At 33.8% G+C, this 14910-nt stretch overlaps 1 protein-coding gene across 6 annotated transcripts; it reads left to right on the forward strand.

Annotated features, from left to right (window-relative positions):
- Positions 1–715: 715 nt before the first annotated feature.
- LOC111011878 (uncharacterized) lies at positions 716–10432 on the forward strand. 6 transcript variants are annotated; one of them, XM_022285834.2, is made up of 13 exons: positions 1338–1427; positions 1518–1569; positions 1646–1934; positions 2817–2898; positions 2997–3273; positions 3926–3959; positions 6168–6826; positions 6928–6976; positions 7036–7173; positions 7332–7436; positions 7793–7884; positions 7961–8114; positions 9948–10432. In XM_022285834.2, exons 4-13 carry the CDS (start codon positions 2829–2831, stop codon positions 10209–10211), a joined length of 1842 nt encoding a protein of 613 aa, XP_022141526.1. In that variant the 5' UTR covers positions 1338–1427; positions 1518–1569; positions 1646–1934; positions 2817–2828; the 3' UTR covers positions 10212–10432. The 6 variants fall into 6 exon arrangements, 5 of the variants coding, with proteins under 5 accessions (XP_022141523.1, XP_022141525.1, XP_022141526.1 ...); XR_015790343.1 differs by lacking the exon at positions 1646–1934 and having other exon boundaries at positions 716–1427; positions 7966–8114; positions 9948–10088; XM_022285831.2 differs by lacking the exon at positions 1646–1934 and having other exon boundaries at positions 720–1427.
- The last annotated feature ends 4478 nt before the right edge of the window (positions 10433–14910 follow it).

Genomic DNA, 14910 nt, shown 5'->3' on the forward strand with positions numbered 1-14910 from the left:
CACGACATGTTGCTGCTTAGAGTGGGTCGACTTGTCTTACGATGAGGCATACAGGGAGTTGAGTCTCGTGATCTAAGCTGTCTTTCTTATCGAATAGTAGTCATTGTCCAATATTTCTCCTTCCATATTGATGTAGATTATTCATGTTGGTATTTATGTCAAATAATATATATGGTGTGTAAGGTTTGTGAGTTTTTTTTGGTGTCCCACGGACAATGTCAAATGTTGATGCGTAAATATAATATGGGATAATTACCAAATTTGCACCACTTCTTTGTAATAGACGGACAAACCTCGAAAACATAAATATTACCTACCAATAATATTAAAAGAATTCAAATCAGAGAAACTATAGTTTTTTTACCATCCTAACAAAAAAACAGTGGTATTTTATATTGTTTTTTTTAATATATGTTTAGTATTAATTTTGAAAATTGAATATCAATATAATTAAATTTTCAAAATGTGTCAACTAAATAAATATTTAGTTCAATAAAAATATTATTAATTAATTTATTAACACATATCTATAAATTTTATATAATTATTATTTTAAATATAATTTTACATTTTAAAACAAAAAAATAAAAAATAAAACGTCGGGTTCGCCCTCCAAATCACATCATTCGAAAACAATTCTAAAAAATAAATTAAACAAAACAGATATTCAAATCAAGAACAATTTTTGACGTTAAATTTGACAAACAGACGTTCCAAATAGAATACGGATGGCATGCCTAAACAATCTTCAATCTCCGGGTAAATTTCAAAAGCAAAATCCTGCACACCAAAAATGATAGTGTTCCAAATTTTTTCTAAACCTTTTGTTCTGTTTGCAAAAAGAAGAAACCCCCAATTTGAGAGAGGCGCGAGCAAGCCAGGGCGCTACAGAATTGAAAATTCCTCACGTCAGGGAAGAAGAAGAAGAACCTCGCTCTTCAGTCTGGAATTGGATTGAAGACCCTCCTTCGTGCTTGGAGACAACCTTTTTGTTCGATAGGGACTGGGTAGTGTTCTTTTCGCGCTCTGTTTTTTGTTTTTCCTTTATTGTGCTCTCTGATTATATGTCAAGAGAGAGGGAAAGAAAAAAGTCGGGGGTGCTAACAATCACTTCTCATCTCTCATTCATTATTAAGCCGTAGAAAGTTCTATGTTGCCTCAAATTTTGGGTGTTCTAAAACGAAACTCGGAAAATCCTTTACTATTGAACCCTTCTTGGTACCCTTGCGGGATGCTGTTCGTTTGTTGAAGCTGCGGAACTATGGGTATTAACTTGAGCATGGAGTAACACGCACTGGTTTGGACGTCAGAATGAATCATGGTACCAGTTTTGATGAGCTCGACCATCTCTCGTTGGTGCAGAGACAGAAAATGTTGTTGGAAAATAAGCATCCTTTACTGGAAGATGGGAGTAAAATAATATCACCGTGAGTATTATCTGTTGAATTATATATATTGTTCTGCTTATTTCGTTTTGGGTTGGAAAAGATTTAGCTTTTTCTTTGGGCCATTTTCAGGCTTTGCAACGATTTTATTGTCAAGGAAGAAGATGAATGCTGTGATGTGCAGGTAATTTAACATGCGTGTCGCTTCAAATTGTCTTGGTTCTTGTGCTCATTGGTAGGACTTGTTATTGTTCTGGCAGCAATGGCAATTTACAACATAAATTTGTATGCCACACACACATACTCAAGAATTTTCTTTGGGAAGGGGCCCTCTCTTACGGTGGCTGCCGCCAAGTCAATTGGAATATTGTTACCTTTCCTAGAGATGAAGGTGGCCTTACCTAGGTATTGGCAATATTAAGGAGACAAATTTGCACTACTTATGAGGCTTTGGCGCTTCTTGATAATTCATATGAGATATGGAAGGAGGACATCTCAAGGCATTCCTAACAAATGCCGCTATCTATCTAAGTGCCAAAATCGCAACAGGTGCATATCACGAAGCTTGCTCAATATTTTGATCTTCGTGAAAGGCTTACTGTTAAAGATAGTGCCAACACTCATTTTGGCATCATGAATGATGCGTCATTGCATTGTTATCGTTTTCCTAGGCTTCTCTTTCTAGCTATCCACAAGATATTTTAGTCAAAATATTTGTGGATTGATAAATAATTGTTGGGACATCGACCTTAGAAGAGTTCTTCTTGGAAATGGTGTTGCTAACTGGTTCTAAGTTTCTAACTATTGGATCTAATTAATGGGAATACCTTAATGTCTAGTAAAGACTCTAGACCTTGTCTCTTGGGTAGCTTCGTCACTGTCCAATATTATTCCGCCATCTCACCAAAAGAGATCAATTGATCCCTCTATTCCTCTGCAGCTGATTGTGGGAATCATTCATTTCCAAGAAATGCGAATTCTCTCTTTGTCTGTAATTATTCCTCATTGTCCGTTGATGCTTGTTGGATAGTGCTTTTGTAACTCTTTTGGCCTTCATTTGTAATTTCATTACCTTCAATAAAGGGGTTTCTTATCCAGAGTAATTCTTATAGTGAACCGAGACCTTGATCAAGCAAGCCTCCAATATCTTTGGAAGGGGCAGCTCCTTTTCCTCAATTAGTTAGTTTTTATCTTTTTGTTTCCATCTTCAAGTTTATATTTGTTTCTGTTGACTTGAATAGATACATGACACCGCTCCAATTTACTAGTGTACAACCCAACTAAATTTGATACAATGAATCCTAATGACTCAATTTATTTTATTCATGAAAATTTAATTACATAAATTTAACATTAAGATGACTTCTGATCACAGAGGATAATTCATCAATTTCTGTTTATTTTTCAATTTGTTACATGTTCATGCTGCAGGGAGTTTCCTCTATGATATCTACACGTGATGATGGAAATCTGGGAGGTCAACAACTGGAGACACAAATGAAAGATACTAGTGGTATGTGGGGGAAATAGTTCTGAAGGCCTGTTCTATATTGTTTCTGAGATATTCTGGTTTCATCTGGTTTATGATATAGTTCTTGTGACCTTATGTAGGTCATCTTGAGGACAGCTACACTGAGGAGGCTCGATTAAATACAGAGAAGCAGATATCATGCACTATGGAATTTGAGAATCCAACACCACCTGAGGTTCCTGATTGGGTAAGGGTGGAATCTACAGGCATCTTATCAGGTACCTTGGAAGATGGTGTTGATAACTTTACTTCTGCTGGTGTGGCAGTAACTAAGGTTAAAAATGAGATGTTCGACGACTTCAATGAAGATCTTGATCATGTTGTATTTATTGAGCGTCTGAGGATGCTGCTATCAAGGTTCCCCATTTTCTTGGTGATCATATTTTCTCTTTCTCTAGTTATCTTATTTGTTTCTGTCCTGTACTGTTTAGGTCTATACTTATTTTTCCCATACCTAGACAAAGTATATAGTGCGATTCAATTGCATTCGATTCTTTTTTGGTTAAAATAATGTTCTGGGCTTTTATTTTTAATCGCTAAACTTCCAATCATTTCAACTTAAGTCATCTAAATTTAATCTCTATCGACTATCATTAATTTCTCTAATAGGATTTAATAATTGGGATAAATAAACTAAGTCATATAGCAACAAAAACAACAACATAGTCCTGGACAACCTAAATTTAATTAAAAAAAAGTTTGTAACTAATGAAGCCGGTGAAATATTTTGTTCCCAATGATCACTTATTTTGAGTAAGTTGACAACTAATTGATTTTATTTTATTTTTTTCCGAAAATAATATTTATACGACAAGTTCAATAATGGAGTAATTTAGATATTTAATGAAAGGCGAGAGATAAAATTGCAATGATAAAAAATTTAGAGATCAAAATGATATCAAGTCAAATTTGATCACAAAATAATCCTGTAACCTTTTTTTTTTACTAATATCTTTCTTTTGTGAGGGATTAGAGTTTATCTAATGTTATTTCCCTATTCCCATTGTAGGAAAGCATTGGGTTCCATGAATCAACATGTGGAGGTAATTCACTGCTCTTCTGTAATTTGTAGCAATTTAATCTGTAATTTAATATGTCATGGGTGGAATCACACACAAGACAAGACCAATGTCCTCGAAAACTTTAGTTTAACTTGTATCATTGTATGATAGTGACCCATGAGAGGGGATTTGAGTTGAGAGAGACGAAATTGAAACCTATAGAAGTAGAACTGTTGGATGCATGGTTGTCAAAAACGTACGATACGTAGTCAAAAACGTACGATACGCGATACGTATCGTACGATTCAGAACGAAACGAAGGGTAAACGATTCAAATCGTTTTTTGAATCGCAAATCCTACGTATCGTACGTTTCAAATATCAAAACCGTAAAAAACGGAACGAATCGAATCGATTCGATTAGAAAAGGGGGGGGGGGTTTACTCACCTGGTCGTGCATTCCATGGCGTGAGAAGCAGTAGAGAAGGACGGAAGAAGAAGAAAGAAGAAGAAGAAGCGGCGGAAGAAGAACTGAAGAAGACAGAAAAAAGAAGAAGAAGAAATCGACGGAAGAATAATAAATTTATTATTAGGAAAAGAAGAAGAATCAACCGAATAAATTAGGTTGGCTGTAATTGGGATTATAAAATTTAAAACTTAAAACGAAATTTATTTGTTGGGTTTGGCCGGTTTGGGTAAAAGGGGGGGAAGGAGCTGAAAGGTTTTTAATATTTTTAAATTATATATATATATATTAAAAAAAAACTTACGATACACAATACATTAAATTTCAATTACGATTTACGTTCCGATTCACGATTTAACAACCTTAGTTGGATGTGGAATTGTGATGTTTCAAGATGCTTATTCATCAAGCAGATAGTAATGGGTTGAAGTTGAAGGTGTGGTGTGGGCAGGGGCTCCAAAGGTAGGAGTGTCAACCCTCATGAAGAAGAGTAACATCGTATAGGATTTTCTTTTAATCTTCATGTGTTTGAAGAACTTTGGGGATGTGAAACAAAATGAGGGGTGGGTTGAGTCCCATTTAGGCCTGACGTGGGTTTTGAGAATTTTTTGGGCCAACAAAGGATTGTTTCACTCATTTGATTTGACAAAGGAAGGTTGGATAGTCCATAACTTTTCTCCTTGGTATGGAACTACAATCATTCAAATTTCTATAGAAGGTTAAAATTTTCCTTTGAGGAAATCTCTCATGGCAGTTCAAACACACACGAACTTATTCAGAATAGGAGTCCTTTTATTTCTCTCTCGCCAGAGTGATGCTCTTTCTGTGAGAAGATCACTAAAACTCAAGATCATATTTTCAGCATTTTCCCTTTGCTACTGTCCTTTGGTCCTACAACTTTTTGCACAGTTTTGGACGGAAATTGGTCCTCCCTAGCAATATTAAAAGTTCACTCTCTCTTCCTTGAAGGCTGCCATCCTTTTAGAGGGGAGAAAGAATATGGCTAAATCTTGTAAGAGCTTAAACTTAGCTTTTGTGGCTAGAAAAGAATAATAGAATCTACAACAACAAAGAAAAGCCTTTTAGGAGCTGCTTGGATGATGTACTTTCTGTTGCTTTTTCTTGGTGTAAATTTTACTTTCTTGCAATACTTCTAGTCTGCCTTATATTTGTGCCAATTGGAAGATCTTTTCTTCCTTGGCTTGGGGTTTATCTTCTCTCCCCTCTTGTTGTAATCTCATTCACTCGTTGAAATTAGTTTTTATTGGAAAAAAACATATCAACTAGGATTGTGAATTGTGGAGAGACGGAGAATGGACTCTCTCAATTCGAGGCCAAGAAGAAACCTTCTTACTCAATGACACGGTTAGAGCTTAGAGGATTAGTGCCACCATCATCAAAACATGAATTTTTGGAGTGACGAGGAGAGTTTCTTTCTTCAAAATGTTGATATGATGGTATTAGGAAAAGAATTCCCAATGATTAATATATGTTATGCCCATTCTTCTTATGGGGTTCACGCTATTTTCCTTTCCTAGTTCGGTTTTTTATACCATAACTGTGAGAGAAATTATGAGACTTCCGAAATATTTTTTCAAGATTTATTTTACAGCTTATCTTATATTCTTTATGCATGCCTATTTTGTTTTATTGGTCAGCAGTTGATGTTTCCTTCCATGTCTTTTTCATCGTGCTTTGCAACACTAAGTTTTGTGATATTTTGTCAAGATTTGTTTTTTGTTGTTTAGAGTTGTTGGTAATTTGATATGGTGTTGGGTTGTGCAGGGTGGTTCTGGTGCGTCATCAGGAGATCCTATGCAATGCTTCTTGAAACAGAAGGGAAAGTCTATGTTTTCTAATGTAGAACTGACGGGAACTAGAAATGTGTTGCATGATCAAAATGGATGTGATGCTCCTCATCTTGGCAGCCCTTCAGTAGTTTGTTCACCTATTGCAACCATTTCTGGATCCAATTTCTCAAGCAATCGTTCTTTGAATAAATTAACTGAATCAGGCAATGATATGGAACTTAAAGAAGATGATAGGATCTGCTTGTCCGAGAAGGTGACCACAGAATTAGGTTCACGACTTTTGACTAATCATGCCCCTGAAGCAAATTTATTTTATTCCACAAAAGTGAAGGATGAACCCTATGATCATGTTGACGGCTGCAACTTACATGGTAAGGATATGAATAATGTCTGCAGCAGAATTCTGTCGGTAAAGAGTGAAACAACCATGCCTGATGAACCTTATGAAAACAAGGTAGATGATATGCGACTGCAAGATCGAATGAAGTTCTTCTCATCTCGAAAGGTTTTTGGTTCTACATCTAGAGATTACGAGCATCCAAAACCTTCTGACCCCGGATGTAGTTCTCTTGTTTCAGAACCTGCTAGTTTAATGAACGTTAAACGTCGACGCAAATGGAAAAGGACTGCCACGTATATTACTTCACACAGTTGAATTTTATAATTGCAATATATTCTTTTGTTGTGTTTTTTCAATCTTTCTAAGGTGTCCCTGTGTATCAATTTATTTGCAGGAATTCAATTGAAACAGCACTCGAGGAAGATGCTCCTGGCCTTCTCCAGGTATTAATGTCATGCACCATTCAGTTGTGCTTGTGAACTTTGGATCACATTCATTCTAGTTTCATTGGCAGATCCTAGTTGACAAAGGTGTTCTAGTTGATGAAATTAAGCTTTATGGAGAGATGGAAAGTGATGATGATTTGGATGAGTCCTTTAGTGAAGAAAGCTTTGGTGAGCTTGAAGCTGTGATATCGAGGGTGAGCGATATTTCATGTCATGATCTTGCTGTCCTGTTATTGCTTTGCTTTTGTAATTTCTCCAACTTTTTCCTTTATGAGCTGGATAGTGTAAGCTTAGGCTGCTTGTTTAGTACTCTCATCAATACCCTAATGTTTGTCTTACCATATGGTAACAGCTTTTTTCTCAACGCGATTCCTTTCTGAAGTTTCCTCCTATAAGATGCACAAAAGCTTCAAGATCAAGCTATTGCTTAGCTTGTCTAGTTTCACTTATTGAGCAGGTAATAAGTTTTTTCTTCTATTTGATGGTTATGAACTTATTCTGCATTAGTATCAATTTTTCTTATTCACTTCTATTTAGTTCAATGTTGCAATGATTAGTTTTTATGAGCAGGTAATAAGTTTTTTCTTCTATTTGATCGTTATGAACTTATTCTGCATTAGTATCAATTTTTTTTATTCACTTCTATTTAGTTCAATGTTGCAATGATTAGTTTTCTTATTTTAATGATCTTTGGTCTCTTATATATATGCAAAAAATATCTCTTTTTTTCTTTTAGCCTATGTTTAAACATTGTAATTGTCCAGTCTATTCCTCTCTGATAATTTATATTTGTTGTTCAATTTTCTTTTTTAGACAAGATATCTTCATTTCCGAAGTTGGCCTGTCGAATGGGGGTGGTGCCGTGATCTCCAGTCTTTTATATTTGTTTTTGAAAGACATAAAAGGTGAATTTAATTCAATTTATATATCTTTGTGATTGATGTATTGAGTTAAATATTGATGATGGTTCCCTGAGTGCAGAATAGTGCTAGAACGTCCCGAGTATGGGTATGCTACGTATTTCTTTGAGCTTGTGAATTTCTTACCCATCAAGTGGCAGATAAAGCGGTTGGTGATTGCTTTGAAGCTGACTAATTGTAGCAGAATTTCACTACTTGAGAACAGACCATTATTGGTAATAACTTTAGTAGTGACACTTCTTTTATTTGATCTATATTAGTATATTACTATTATTCTGTTTTTATTGCTTAAGAGAAAAATGTCACTGACGATTATTTATTTATTTATTTTTTTTGAGAAAGAAACAATTTCATCGATGATATGAAATTAGATTACAAAAATGAAGACACCCAAGCCATAGAGGTTACAAACACTTTCTTAGTTAGAGTCCTGCTTAGGGAAGTAACTGCGTTTTAGATGTATACAAATGTAAGCATGGTTTGGGGAGGATTTTTTTTACTTATTTTTTTTAACAACTAAATTATATACTCCATCAGAAAAGCTTTCCAATTGGATAACAAAGAAGCAAAACTATAGTGAAAGAGAGGGGAGCATCTACACCAAGAAATGACCATAGGAACTATTGATTAAAAAATAAGGTGTGAAGATTGTTCCTTGTCTTAGAAGATCCTATGATTCCTTTCCATTGAAATGGACCAAAGCAAAGCACGAATAAAATGCATCTTGAGAAACTCAAAGTTGTACAACCTACCTGTTCAAGTAAGGTCGTCGAATAAAATGCATATGTAGATATTTTTTCTCCTTTGTAAAGGGGTGTCCAACTGTCCCGTGAGGGTAGAAGTTAATAGAAGGCGCATGTCTGAGGGAAGAACAACCGGCCATCCAAAGAGAGAGGATTTCGTTCCAGAGGCTGGAAGAGAAATTGCAAGTGGCACTGAAGAATGAAATATATTAGAAGAGCAAGGTATTACAATAAAGCTCCCGGATTGGGGTTATGATCATGGAAATAGGATACATTTACAAGAAAGACTAAAAAATAGGAGTTCAAGAAGAAGCCACAATAGCAACAAGATCCCGGTTTCTTTTCCCTTTGAAGAATTGATGATGCCTTTAAGTACGCCTTTTTTTTTCCTCTCTCCACCTCCCAAGAGATGACAGATTCCACAACTCCAGAGATCACTTTTCTTGATGGAAATTGTTAACCTTTGATGCTGCTGCTTATCAGTTTCTAAGTAATACTTTTTAGGTTTTACAGATTTGTTTAGAATTATACCATGAGTGCTTTAGGGCATCCTCTATACAATTAGTATTACGACCTGTTTTTGTTAGATAGATGAGAAACATCCATGCTTTAACATGCAGTACAACAGTCCCGGGTGCAACAACAGGCCCTACTTTAACTTGGACGAGTGGAAATTTAGTGGCAGTGGGAGTTAAGAAATGCAAGTTCTCGATGACTAAGAATAGAATAACCAATTAGAATAATGAAATAGATTAAATTTTTCAAGGAGTGCAACATTTCAAGGATATCATCCTCATTATGCATCTTGGTGAAGCTTTTAGACGTGTTTCTGGATACTCCTTCAGCATCTCATCAAGAGTTCCTCTAATTTTCTAACCTGTTCTGTATTAGTTTTTTCTTGAATTATCATTCATAAACAATTACCAAGTATTAGTATATCCCCAAGGTTGTGGGGTTTTATTAAATGAAAAAGAGGCCATCATGGGAAAACTAGATTGTTGCAAGATTTCAAAGGGGAAGGAAGGATTTTTTTTTTATTTTTTTTATTTTTACCTTTTCCTTTTTGAATTATCGTTTTCTCAACTTCATTTGCTAACTCTCTGTGCTGCTATACTAAAATTAAATATAAGTTATTTTACAAGTCGTACAGATACTCCTATGAATCCTTTTTCTGTTTTTTACTTTTTGATTTACTGGTTAGTCCTTGCATTTCGAAATAATATATCGAGTTTTAAAAGGCGTGTGCTTGACATATGCAATGGTTTTCTTACCCTTTTATGTTAAATCTGCATTTCTCTGTGGAAGGTTGGGGAAGACTTGACCGAAGGTGAAGCGGGGGTTTTATCGAGCTATGGATGGCTGCCAAATAGTGGCTTGGGTTCAATGCTGAACTACTGTGACAGAGTCGTCCACGACCGAAATCACGAGGACATCTCGGAATGGAGATCAAAAATAGGGAAGCTACTGGTTGACGGTTATAATGGCGGGGCTCTAGTTCAAGAAAATATTCCAAAGCAGGTTGCAGAGTACAGAAGTTCCCAAACCACACAACTTAAGCTGGAACTCTGATTGCTGTTAGTTTCTCATAGTTTACTGTTTTAATACAATTTGTATAATTTATTTGCTGTCAAAGTTTAGTATAATTTCAAGCTGTTCAAGCTTATTGTTCATTAATATGAAGTAGAGAATATTTGGCTCTCATTTGTACATGCATAAAGGACTTCGACTATATTGTTGGAAGTGACTATTCTTTTATGTTATTTTATTTATAAATGCCCATTCTAACACAATTCTCTTATCTAGATTTGGACCCTTTTCACTGTCATTGAATGATTGTTATGTTTCTGTTACAATGTGTTTGAACTAAATTAAAATATTTTTCATATTATTCTGTTATGAAATTAGGCTTGGAGCAATTCTATGTAATATAATAAAGCATGACAACAAACATAAATAAAGGACTTGGGTTTGTAGGAGTAGGCTTCATTCTTGAAAGTAGCTCAAGATAAAAAGTGGCACGAACAAATTATAGGAGATTTTCAAGTATCGAGCGTTTTTCAATTTGGTTTCTATAGTTTTACAAGTTTTATTATAATTTCTATGATAAGATCAAATCTCACGAGAACGGCCTTTGTCATTACTAGATATTAACAATTTTCTTACAACCATGTCTTTTTTGGGTGTGACAAAGAGAGCAAAAGGGTGAGTTTTTGGGGATTAGTTTTTTGGAGGTGTCTAGCAAGACACTTTTTCTCCCCTATACAATGTGTTTTCTCTCCACTCGAATACTCACACGGTTTTCTCTATTTTTTATTTGACTTAAAGTCTAATAATACAATAATTTAATTTAACTTTCATTCCAACCTTATATAGATTATCCATTCATCACCCTCTTTGCTACATCTAGATCGACACAAATTCCAAATCAAGTATATCAATAGTTATACCAATATTTCAAAACGTATTTTATAAATAATTCGACAAATTTCCTACTAAACAAGCAAGATTCTAGCACCTAGAAATTTTGTTGGCCCCTAGTAAAAAGTGCATAACAACAAATTCTACCTATATTTCAAAACATGACATCATTTATTAGACTAGCATTGTAATAATTTCTAACAGCTAATATATTTTTTGTAAATATTTCTTTATTACAGTCTAAAAGTTTCAAAAGAAGCATTAAAACAAAGTGAGTCTGCCGACAAATCCAATTGATTAAGTGAAAGACTAAAGTTTAAAACGTGTAGGGATCTAGATTATGTGTCATAAATATAGTGATTCTAAGTGTTAATTTATCAATTTCAAAGAAAAAAAAAAGAGATTCCAAAGTATTTATAATATGATAATGGAAAAGATAGCAATTGATTATGAAATGGATAATCTCTCTCCTCTCTCTTCCCAATAAAGCCTCCAAAATGCTTCAACTTTACAATGTTCAAGAACATTGTAGAAGAAACCATTTCAATTCTGTGGCTGCACAAGATAAGATTTCTTTCTAATTTTCAATTGCATTTTATTCTTTTCAATTCCAATCTCCATCATTCAAAGAAAGTGCTCAACATATACTTTTCAATTCTTTTCTTTTTGCTTATTAAATTTCTGTGAAAACTCAACAAAAAAAAACAATAATAATAAAAATTCAACCATTGGATATATTTAATCTTTGGTTTAGATTAAAATGTCTAGTTTAGTTCTTAGTTTTTAGGTATATTTCATTTTAATCGTATGAAAATTTCAAGACATCTATTTTAGTATTTTTGAATTTTAAAAAGATAACTACGTTGATCTCTACTATTATCTTTCTCTTGACAATTGGATAACATTGCCTTCAACTATGGAGAGTAAAAAAAAATTAGCTATAACTAAACTGACAACTTTTTGAAAGTTCGAAAAATAGATAATTTAAAAGTTTAGGATCAAAATGATTATTTTAAAAAATATTGAAGAACTAAAATAGGCATTTTAAAAATTCAAAAACAAAAATATTACGAAAATTCAAGAGACTAAAATAGAATAAACCTTAAAGTTTTTGTATTTATACCAAAATGAAATATAAACCTTTATCTCTTCAACTATATTTTTAACATTCCCTTACACATGAAAGTTCAAAGATTAATTTGACCAGTAAAATGCAACACACAGTTAATGTTTAGATTTAAACTGAGGATCCCGTATATCTAGTCGATTAATTGATGTTAAATATAATTTCACCTGAATTTTATTTTTTCTTTTAAAAAGTTTGAAAAGTAAACCAATCATATTATGGGTTTCCACTAGTTTAGTGGAAGAGTAATTTCAAAGTCCAATTGAAGTAAAAACTGCGTAGATTGAAGTGGAAGTGCAGTTTTATCGTAGAGGACACTCAAATAATTAGGAACAAACCTCAATATGAACACTCTTATTCTCACTTGGACCAACAAATTAAAGTAATTAATGCTACAATTTTTACCGATCAACAAAACAGTCAAAATAAAGTCACAAATGTCACCGCGGACTAACCATAAAAATACATCAAACTAACCGCGCCACTAAAGTAATGTAAAAAATGCACAACGTTTGCCCTACAAAATTGTATTTGCAAAATCTTATTTATCTTGTACCACTCGTCACATACAATTCTCCAAAATGATTCCCAAAAAAGATTAAAAAAAAAAAATCTTTACATATATATTAGACAACGTTATGGTAGCCCTAACTTCTGCCTCTATCAGGCGGTGGCAGCATCACCTCCACAGCCACAGCATGAAAGGGCAACTCCTTAATCAACCCTACAACCAATTCACATTTTCTTCGGGATCGACATATGATGCTAAAGCGAAACCGAGCTCGATTGAGAGGGCAACCCCTTTGTTGGCTCTTCGAGACAAAAACACTCATGGGAATGGTGCTAATTCCCATGTTCTTTCAAGTCTCGTTTGGTTTCGAGAGTCTCTCCCTCCCTATCCCTTACTCATCTTTTCATGACTCTACGTTTTTCATTTCAATTAAAAGGTCTCGTACCAATACAGATAAATGTCTTCATCTATATATCATGAATCATGCTCTTTTCTAACCAATGTTGGACTTTGTTTGCATTTCCTTATAAACTCAACATTGTGAACTAAGCAAACCAACGTGTTAAAATGACAACTTTAAGATTAGCTGAATGGATCAAAACATTATATTGACAACAACATTACAGAATTAATATGTCATTCTACGGAAAAAATGGTTTCAAAAAAAGGTTTGAGAAAGTGAGAAAAAAAAGAAAACAATTCACTCATTTCAGACTTGATTTCATAGAGTTCATCATGAAATTCCACATATGTAAACGACTTTTCCTTTTTCTTTTCTGTTCTTTTTAATATCACAGAGGATCAGAAGAAGAAGAAGAATCGAAAGGGGGTGGTGCCAGGGGGTCCCATATTTCCACTATGACTGCCAATGAAATGAGTGCACGTGGGGGCAACTGACCAATGGAACCGCCCCAAATTAACAACAAGTGGGTGACAATAATATAATAAATAAAGATTTTGGATTTTGGATTTTGGTGTGTGGTGTTCCAACTTCTACTGTCTCCAAAAAGCATATGAAATCTGCCAACTCCTAATTCAAATGGGGTTTTTGTAATTTGTTTTTCTTTTTCTACCAAACTTTCCCAACAGATATGGCTTTTATGATCTCTCTTTTTCTTTTGCTTTTCCATTATCAGTTGTCTAACTTCTGGTCTGCTTTGAGCTGAGGATTCTTTCTTTCTTTTTTTTTTTTTGGTGGAAGGAAATGATAGTTTGGGAGTGGGATTTTGAGATGAAACATTAGTTTCCTTTTGCTCCTTTTCACATGTTTAGTTTATGAAAATTTGTTTTTGAATATTATCATATTATTGGAGAACGAATAATTAATTGCATGCCACGTGTCGTAAGATGTTTTGTAAGGCGCAGTTCATAGTCTTTGGAGAATTTGACTAATATTGGATTGACAATACTATTCGACCTAATGGCCGAAGAAGTACAATCAAACTAAAGAGAATCGTTGCTCAACTCTTCACACTCGCCATTAATGTTGGATATTTCCGCCATCCTTTGCGGAATATGCATCGTGGTTAGTCAATTGCTCTAACCATTATCTACACCTAAAAATATCAAGGTAACTCTCTTATTAGGTACACGCGAGTTTGATCTTAAGTTATACACTAAATAGTTTAGTCTGAGACTAATTTGAGCATAAGAGTGTTCACCTCTATTTTGCAAGTCAGTTTTGATTCATCTTACACTAATCTCCAAGCGATCATATTTGAGCTAAAACCACATACATATATAAGGAAATGTTTTACTTTATTTATTTATTTTTGTAAAAAATTAACATATCAAATTGGATAGTAATGTAACAAAAATCATGCGTCTTTTGTTACTATTCCCTATTTTGGCACTATGAATATTTTTTTTGTATTCATATGAATAGAATATATGCTATTTCGTATATTATGTTATCCCTATTTACTTTGTTGGTTGGAGTAATAAGATTTCTGTTCACTCAATTCAATCCAAAAGCAAAATATATATACCCCAATTAAAATATTGGGTTTGTGATGATTATGTTGTTGTATGTAAGGTTTTAAATATTGATGTCGATGTAAATGTTAAGGTCTCTATTTCATGAAAATATAAAAGGAAATATTGATAAGATGTCAAATGTCGAGGGATATTTCTATAAAATTTAGAAAAATAAAAAAATTGTAAAAAATATTTAAATTAAAAAATAAATATTTTCATATCTCTAAATAAGTTAA

Source organism: Momordica charantia, assembly GCF_013281855.1.
Source record: "Momordica charantia cultivar OHB3-1 chromosome 4 unlocalized genomic scaffold, Mcharantia_2.0 BLBB01000004.1, whole genome shotgun sequence".
NCBI lineage: Eukaryota > Viridiplantae > Streptophyta > Magnoliopsida > Cucurbitales > Cucurbitaceae > Momordica > Momordica charantia.